This window comes from Stegostoma tigrinum, chromosome 29, assembly GCF_030684315.1.
Source record: "Stegostoma tigrinum isolate sSteTig4 chromosome 29, sSteTig4.hap1, whole genome shotgun sequence".
NCBI classification, from domain to species: Eukaryota; Metazoa; Chordata; class Chondrichthyes; order Orectolobiformes; family Stegostomatidae; genus Stegostoma; species Stegostoma tigrinum.
The window spans coordinates 39373691-39382678 of NC_081382.1; the positions used below are offsets into that span (position 1 = coordinate 39373691).

At 44.0% G+C, this 8988-nt stretch overlaps 1 protein-coding gene and 1 long non-coding RNA gene across 6 annotated transcripts in view; one reads left to right on the top strand and one right to left on the bottom strand.

The window, feature by feature from the left end:
• Window positions 1-1026, top strand: part of LOC132206055 (uncharacterized) — a 15378-nt gene extending 14352 nt beyond the window's left edge. The window contains exon 3 of the long non-coding RNA XR_009442786.1: window positions 732-1026. This is a non-coding gene — a long non-coding RNA (uncharacterized LOC132206055). The remainder of the gene's footprint in view (window positions 1-731) is intronic.
• Window positions 1-7702, bottom strand: part of LOC125465401 (torsin-1A-like) — a 14820-nt gene extending 7118 nt beyond the window's left edge. Inside the window, exons 1-3 of one of the 5 annotated variants that reach the window (XM_059638390.1) lie at window positions 7556-7702; window positions 4477-4524; window positions 964-1229 (exon numbers count right to left, since the gene is read on the bottom strand). In XM_059638390.1, coding sequence (XP_059494373.1) covers window positions 964-1229; window positions 4477-4524; window positions 7556-7589 — 348 coding nt within the window. In that variant the 5' untranslated portion in view covers window positions 7590-7702. The other 4 variants (XM_048558852.2, XM_048558855.2, XM_059638391.1 and 1 more) reach the window with 4 other exon arrangements.
• Between the last annotated feature and the right edge of the window lie 1286 nt (window positions 7703-8988).

Genomic DNA, 8988 nt, shown 5'->3' on the forward strand with positions numbered 1-8988 from the left:
TTTGTAGGAAGAATCAAAGGCAGACTATTATTTAGGTGGAGAGAAACTCCAGCACAGAGGGTCCTGGGTATAATTATGCATGAAACACCAAAGGTTCCCATGCAGGTGTAACAAGTAATTAAGCTATAGGTTTGGAGTTATAAAAGGAAAATTGTGTTACATCTGTACAGGATGTTGGTGATGCTGAACCTGAACTACCATACAGATTTTATCCCCATGTATTATATGAGAAAGGGTGTGCTGATGTTGGAGACAGCTTAAAACAGATTGACCAGGCTGATTTTTGCAATGCAGGAGTTCACTTATCATGAAGGAATAAAGAGATTCAGCCTTTATTCATTAGTGTTCAGAAAAATGAGGGATCATCTTATGAAACATGCAAGATTCTGAGGGCGCGTGACAGAACAGATGTTGAGGAGATGTTTCTGCGTATGGGAATATCTCAAACTTCAGTACAAGGATAGAGAATAAGGGAACACTCATTTAAAACTGAATTGCAAACAAATGTCTTCTCTTAGATAGAATGCCTTGAATTCTCTATCCCAGAGAGTTGTGGAGACTGGGTCGCTGAAATATCAGAGAGTTGAGGACTATGATGAGCTCCACCAAAGAGGAATTTAGGCCTCAGGCAGATCAGCCACAATCTTGACCATGAATGGCAGGGCAGGCTTGAGGGGCTAAACTGTCTACTCCAACTGCTACACCTTGTGACTTTGCTTTTATGTTTACAGAGCTATTGGAGAGCGAAGTCCAGAATTTTGACCCAGCAATAGCGAAGAAACAATCAATCAACAACTAGCAATTGTTCTTGAAGTCCCATGACAAAAGGAAACACAACAAACTTGAGATTAACGCAGCATTGTAAATGAAACAGAAATCAGGATTTTGATGTATCCATGTGTTAATAATACTACACATTTATTATTAAATTCTTGTTAACAATAATAATAATGCAAGGATTACCTGATACCGGTCAATGAACTGAACATGAGGAAAATGGAGAGTTGACACAAATACATGGATGTACTGGCTGTATAATCCTTTTCTATAAAGGTTCTGGGCTACTAAACGACTAATAAAGTTCTTGCCAGTGCCACTGTTACCATGTAGAGACATGGTCAGGGGTTTCTTGGGATCAGGGTTACTTAAAGAACCCTTAAGTGCTTTGATGATCACTTCGCTTGCGATGTGTTGTCCAAACAGTTTCTTTGTGAAATCCTCCTCTAAACCTACATTAAAGAATAGCAAAAAACAGGCACGTTAACAAAGGAAAAAAATGACATTCATATAGGATTTACATGATCCCTGGTTGCCCTGTGTGCATTACAGCCAACAAAGCCATTTTGAAGTATATGTGCTATTTTAACATAGGCAGCCACTTTGGAAGCAGCAAGCTCTCACACGCTGTAATGTGAAACTGTTCTGATCATCTATATTTTTACGTGCTGTTGACTGGGCGGCACAGTGGCTCATTGGTTAGCACTGCTGCCTCACAGCACTAGGCACTGAGGTTCAGTTGCACCTTCGGGCTACTATCTGTTTGGAATTTGTACATTCTCCCCATGTCTGCGTGGGTTTGCTCCGGGTGCTCCGGTTTCCTCCCACAGTCCAAAGATGTGCAGGTTAGGTGGATTGGCCATGCTAAATTGTCTGTAGCATCCAGGGTTGTGCAGGCTGGGCGCATTAGCCACGGGAAATGCAGGGTTACAGGGATAGGGTAGGGGGTGGGATACTGTTTGGTGGGGACTCAATGAGCCAAATGGCTTGCTTCCACACTGTAGGGGATTCTACGACTGTATGATTAAGGGGTAAGTGGTGTTAATTGAGGACTCAGGGGAAAGCTCCCCTCTTTACTTCAAAATCATGCCATGGAATGTTATACATCCACCTGAGAGGACAAGCCGGGCCTTGATTTAATGTGCCGTATTTGCAAGATGGCATCTTTGGGGGCGCAGCATCCCCTCAGTACTGCATTTAGGACTTTCTCTCGCCAGGTTTCTGGAGTCAGATTTCAATCTACATACTGTGCTTCCTAAACATTTTCCCACTATGATCCCATTTTGACTTCTGAAAATTGTTGCAACCCCTCTGAGAAATGAGAGACTAAGAACTGCAGTTACAGTCATTGAGTCACAGAGATATACAGCATGAAAACGGACCCTTCGGTCCAACTCGTCCATGCCAACCAGATATCCTAAATTAATCCAGTCCCATTTGCCATCATTTGGCCCACATACCTCTAAACTGTTCCTATTCATATACGCATCAAGATGCCTTCGAAATGTTATAATTGTACCAGCCTCCATCACTTCCGCTGGCAGCTCATTCCATACACACACCACCAACTGCATGAAGGAGTTGCCCCTTAGCTTCCTTTTAAATCTTTCCCCCTTACCCTAAACCAATGTCCTCTAGTTTTTGATTCCCCCAATCCAAGCAAAAGACCTTGTCTATTCACCCTATCCATGCCCCTCATGATTTTATAAACTGCTAAAAGATCACCCCTCAGCCTCTGAGACTCCAGGAAAAATAGCCTCAGCCTATTCAGCTTCTCCCTGTAGCTCAAACTTTCTAACCCTGGCAACATTGTTGTAAGTCTTTTCTGAACCCTTTCAAGTTTCACAACATCCTTCCTGCAGCAGGGTGAACAGAATTTCACATAGTATACCAAAAGTGGCCTAACCAATGTCTTGCACAGCCACAGCATGACATCCCAACTCCTATACTCATTGATAACAAGGTGTAGAGCTGGATGAACACAGCAGGCCAAGCAGCATTATGCTCTGTTCATCCAGCTCTACACCTTGTTCTCTCGGATTCTCCAGCATCTGCAGTTCCTATTATCTCTCCTGTACTCAATGCACTGTCAAATAAAGGCAAGCACACTTAAATGCACACTTCTTCACTATCCTATCTACTGTGACTCCACTTTCAAGGAACTATGAACCTGCACTCCAAGGTCTCGTGGGTCAGCAACACTCCCCAATTAAGTATATCAGCCCTGCCCTGATTTGCCTTGCCAAAATGCAGTACCTCACATTTGTCCAAATTAAACTCTGCCACTCCTCAGTCCATTGGCCCATCTGAACAAGATCCCATTATACTGTTACAATGATCTGTCTGAGATGAAGTAATAACTTGGTCAGAAATCCATGATGACCATTGATACCTTGGAGCTCTTAATCCCAAAATGTCAGCATAGGACCCTACTTCAGGTCCTGACCTCCAGTTTGGGAAGCCCTGATCTACAACCATTTGTCTTGAATGTCTAGACTGCTACCAACAGTGCCACAACTTAAACTGTTGCTAATTACATTCCAATCGCTGCGGATTAATCCAATTGACAATAATCACGCGACATTACAGCCCCTTGAACACAACACTGTCAGCGAGACCATAGTTCATGTTTTATAAATACCATTCCCCTATTTGCAATCGCGGCATAGTCAATTCACACTGCTGGGGCATGCATTATAGGAGAACCACAACACCTCCCCCCTCCCAACCCCGCGCACCTGTATGAAGAAATACTGGATAGGCTGGTGTTGTTCCCTGTATAGAGAGGAGGCTGTGGGAAAATCTGATTTGAGATGTGCAAAACTGAGAGGTGCCTGGATAGAGTGAATGGGAAACACTTGTTTAGCAAAGTAAGAAAATCAGTGAAAAAGGGACAACAATTTAAAGTGGTTGGTAGATTAGTGAGGAGATGAGGTAAAGGTTTGTACCCAGACGATAGCAGGAGTCTGAAACTCAATGTCTGAAAATGGAGTCAAGGCAGAAAACCTTGGATCTGTCAGAGGTGTCTAGACTTTAAACTGAAGTCCCATAACATCCAACAAAAAAATGCTGGGAAGTGGGATTAGGCTGTATGTCTTGTCATTCAGCCTCACAGACAAGATGGCCTAAGGAGATGCTTTCTGTTCTGTAAACATTTTACAATTCTACGAAGAATACACTGGTATTAAACAAAGTACAGTTGGGTCAGCAAACTCAGGCACCTGTTTCTCACGCAATTCTTGAAGCTTGAATTGTGGTTAGATGTGCCTGATGTAGCAACTTCAAATGTGAATTTTGGTCCGAGGAAAGCGTATATAGATTTGCACATGTAACAATACCTTTAGCACCTTCTGTCACACTTCTAACAAAGTCCAATGTCCCAAGGTGCTTCAGACGAGTGTTAAATTTGATTCCAAAACACAAAGCGGCCAAAGTTACCAACTCTACAAGCAAATCTGCAGTACATTTAATCAGGTCATAACGGAATGCCACTGACAGAGCTAACACAGCAATCCCCGAGTAAAACATACAGTTAGAAAGCAGTTTAAGTTATGGGTACTTAAATACAAAAGATTGACCTTTCACATTCAGTGCGATCCAATTCTCATCACAGTACTCGCAGCTTTTGAAATTAATATAAACTTTCAGCAGATAACCTGCTATGACACTTATAATAAACAGGAAGACGTGCTGGCTTGCCATGTCTTGGAGATCTGCTCCTGCTATGTTCTATTTTCATCTGAATGACTGAAAAGCAAATAAGACAGTTATGAAAAGTTTAGTCACTACCATAATCAACCTAAGTTTTCTTGGTTCTTGGGATATGGGCATCGCTGGCTTGCCCAGCATTTATTGACCACAGGGCAGTTTAGAGCCATTGACATTGTTTAGGAGTTGCATGTTAACAGGCCAGGTGAGGACGGCAGATCTCCTTCCCTAAAAGATGTTGTGAACCAAATGATCAGAAACAAAATCAGAAATTGCAGGAAAAGCTCAGCAATTTCTGTTCTTGTTTCTGATTTATAGTATCCGCAGTCTTTGTGGGTTTTGATGATAATGGGCAATGGTGACATGGGTGCCATTACGTGTGCTCTTAATTCCAGAGTTTCAAAAAGATTGAATTCAAATTTCACCATCTGCCACGCTAGGATTCTCCCCCATGACCCTAGAACATTAGCCTGGGGTCCTGGGTTACCTGTCCAGTGAAATTACCACTTTGCCACCACCTCCTTATAGCTTTAATCAGCGTTATCTTATGTATGTACTATCTACGGTTTGGTGAATGAGACTTGTGTCTCAGTCAGCAAGTTGTGGATTCAAGTCTCACTTCTGGGAGTTGAGTACAAAGTTCTTGACTGATTCTCCTTTGTGGAAGGAAGTGTTTCTTAAACTCAATGATATTGGGAACTTCCTCTCTGATGAAGGATGTAGGCCGAAACTTCATCTTTTGTGCTCCTGAGATGCTGCTTGGCCTGCTGTGTTCATCCAGCTCCACACTTTGTTATCGCTGTTTCTTAAATCCACTGCTCAGGAAATCAAACTGTCATATTTAGATCAGTGACAATGGGAACTGCAGATGCTGGAGAATCCAAGATAATGAAGTGTGGAGCTGGATGAACACAGCAGGCCAAGCAGCATCTCAGGAGCACAAAACTGACGTTTTGGGCCTAGACCCTTCATCAGTCTCTCTGATGAAGTGCCTAGGCCCGAAACGTCAGCTTTTGTGCTCCTGAGATGCTGCTTGGCCTGCTGTGTTCATCCAGCTCCACACTTCGTTATCTGTCATATTTAGATGACGCTTTCTATTCCTAGACTCCCAACCCAATGAAAATAAGTTCTATGTAATTTGTCTGCTCCCCTCCATATATTGAAAACATTGATCAAAATCACCCCTTGAACTTTTAAATTTATGAAAAACACAGACATGTTGTCAAAGCCATTTTTCCTTGCATTCATCAGCACAGATGCAAGAATTCCAAATTTCCACGGGTATAGCAATGAATGCTGTTTGAGAAATAGCATGCTGATTGGTTAGCAAGTGAACACTGATTGGTTGAGGCTTTGCCAGGTAAGGGAATGCAACAGGGAACACTAGCCCTGTGGCTTTCAAAATGCTGTCCTGTTGTCATGTGACATGCAGAAATGCATATGTGCAAAGAATTTATAGGCAGAGAGATCAATGGGCATAGAGATCAAAAGATTATACAAGTGGTGTGGCATGGACTGTTGAATAATAAGTCTCTGCAGATGATCAAAATTGTCAGGCGGTATGAATAAGGTGTCAACAGCTGAATAGGAAATAGAGCAAATGATCTATAATCCAATTAATTGAGGCAGAAAGATAATTCCAAAAAATTTAAAATAAGGTGGTGCTGGAGACAAACCAAACAGCTGGAATAACATGCTGAACAAAGTAACAAATAATCCAAAACTTACAAACTAATTAAGGGAGAGAGAACGTTGTTATTAAGGTGATGATGTTAAAGCAGGATAGTAAGGAAGATTTAACAAATACAGAACAGTGTGATGGTTCAACATGTAATGCAAACTAATCTGGTCAGTACTTTATGTGGGGGGGAGAGAGATAATGGGAACTGCAGATGCTGGAGATTCCAAGATAATAAAATGTGAGGCTGGATGAACACAGCAGGCCAAGCAGCATCTCAGGAGCACAAAAGCTGACGTTTCGGGCCTAGACCCTTCTTCAGAGAGGGGGATGGAGTGAGGGTTCTGGAATAAATAGGGAGAGAGGGGGAGGCGGACCAAAGATGGAGAGAAAAGAAGATAGGTGGAGAGGAGAGTATAGGTGGGGAGGGGATAGGTCAGTCCAGGGAAGACGGACAGGTCAAGGAGGTGGGATGAGGTTAGTAGGTAGGAAATGGAGGTGCGGCTTGGGGTGGGAGGAAGGGATGGGTGAGAGGAAGAACAGGTTAGGGAGGCAGAGACAGGTTGGTTAAAATAGTATCAGAGATAATGGGAACTGCAGATGCTGGAGATTCCAAGATAATAAAATGTGAGGCTGGATGAACACAGCAGGCCAAGCAGCATCTCAGGAGCACAAAAGCTTTATGTGGGATCTTGCTTTTTTTTATTCCTGAGATGTGGGCATCCCTGACTATGGCAGCATTTACTGCCTATCCCTAGTTGCTCAGAGAGCAGGTATGCGTCAACCATATCATTGTAGGCCTGGGGTCATATGTAGGCCCGGACAAGGTAAGGATGGCAGATTTTCTTTCCTAAAGGACATGAGTGAATAAGATGGAGTTTCGCCTCAACAATTAGTAATGGATTCATGGTCATCATTAGACTCTTAACTCCAGATTGAATTCCGATTCCCCCGTCTGCCATGGTGGGAGTCGAACTCGCCAAATTCCTGAATCAATGGTTTAAGCTATAATATCACTACACCGCTCCCCTCCCCATGTGCGCAAGCTGCTTTAATCTCTCCTGTAAGTGACTGTTATTTCGAAACTTCCGGGAAGGCGCTACGTAAATGTAAGTCTTCCATCATGTTTATATGCCAAAATATGGTACTATACATAAAAGTCCATGATACATTTGCACTTTTGTTATAAGAATTCAAACTGCTACCTTTAATTGTGCTCGTTTCAGGTCTGTCCGCCCTGAGGTTCAACTTTTTGCAAAGCTCATGTAAAAGATTCGAAGCCGGACAGAGTGAACGAGTTTATCACTTTCTGAAGGAATTTTCTCAAACTTCTGGCCCCGTGGTTGGTTGTCATTGTCAGGTCAAAAAACACCCCAAACAAACAAAACTCACTCCGACCCGTCTGATGTCCGCCTTTAAAACGCATTCAGCCATGACTCTGGAAAGAGAAAACGAAAGTTACGTTTCACTTCCTGAGCAGCAAACCGGTTGGACTTTCGTCTCACCAGCTTATCCGTGGACAGGGGAGAGAAAAGATCCCAGCTTCCCCCCCACAACGCTCACAGTCCTTAACCCCTAACCAAGTCTCTCTCTCTCCCCATTCTATCCTCTTCACCCCCTCCCTCATACCACAACTCTCTCTGCCCAATACACTACTTGTTCACTCCCCCAACTCGGCTACCCTCCTCATCCTCCAAGCCCCTTATACCAACACCTCTTCGAAATCCCAACTCACTTTCAACCCACCCACTCTCACTACCCTCCTTCCTCGCCCATTTGAATCTTTCATCACACCTCAGCCTCCCAGTTTCCTTAATCCCTCCCCTCGTTCCCTTACCTCATCACACACTCACCTCCTTCTCCACTTCTTTATTATAGAATTCCTGCAGTGTGGAAGCAGGCTGTTCGGCCCCTTGACCACACAGACCCTCCAAAGAACATTCCACCCAGACCCACCCCCCAACCCTGCATTTCCTCATGGCCAATCCACCTAGCCTGAGCACCTTTGGACTATGAAACCCAGGTAGGCACAGGGAGAACATGCAAACTCCACACAAACAGTCACCCAAGATTGGTATCGAACCTGGGTCCCTGATGCTGTGAAGCAGCAGTGCTAACCACTGAGCCACCGTGCCACCCCATCATTCCACCCTCCACTCTAAACCTAAACATGATGCATTAACCTTAAACAAACTCTTGAGAATACTGATGTAACTCAGCTGGTGTGGCAGCATCTGTGGAGGGAATCTGAAGGACAGACATAGCCAACTCAAACGAATAATGTGATTGGGGCAGTACGGTGGCTCAGTGGTTAGCACTCTCAGCCTCACAGCACCAGGGACCTGAACCCAGGTTCAGTTCCGGCCTCGGGCGACTGTCTGTGTGGAGTTTGCACATTCTTCCCATGTCTACGAGGGTTTCCTTCCACAGTCCAAAGATGTGGAGGGTAGGTGGATTGGCCACGCTAAATTGCCCCATAGTGTTCAGGGAGGTGTAGATTAGATAGGCTACAGGGTTATGGGGTGATGGGTTTGAGTCGGATGCTCCGAGGTTCGGTGTGGACTTGTTGGGCCAAAGGGCCTGTGTCCACACTGTAGGGATTCTGATTCTGAACTCTGTTACCTCTTCGAAGGAAATCAGTAAAATCATCAATCCTGACTTCCCCACTGGCAACCTGTGTTAATGGGTCCATTGTGGATATTTCTAATCAATTGGTTCAGGGATGTTATGACACACCTCTAGAGCGTGTGGTACTTGAATCTCTGATCACCTGTCCTCAACGACCCCGCCCCCCCCCAAACAAGCTGTGGTGTTTACAATATACA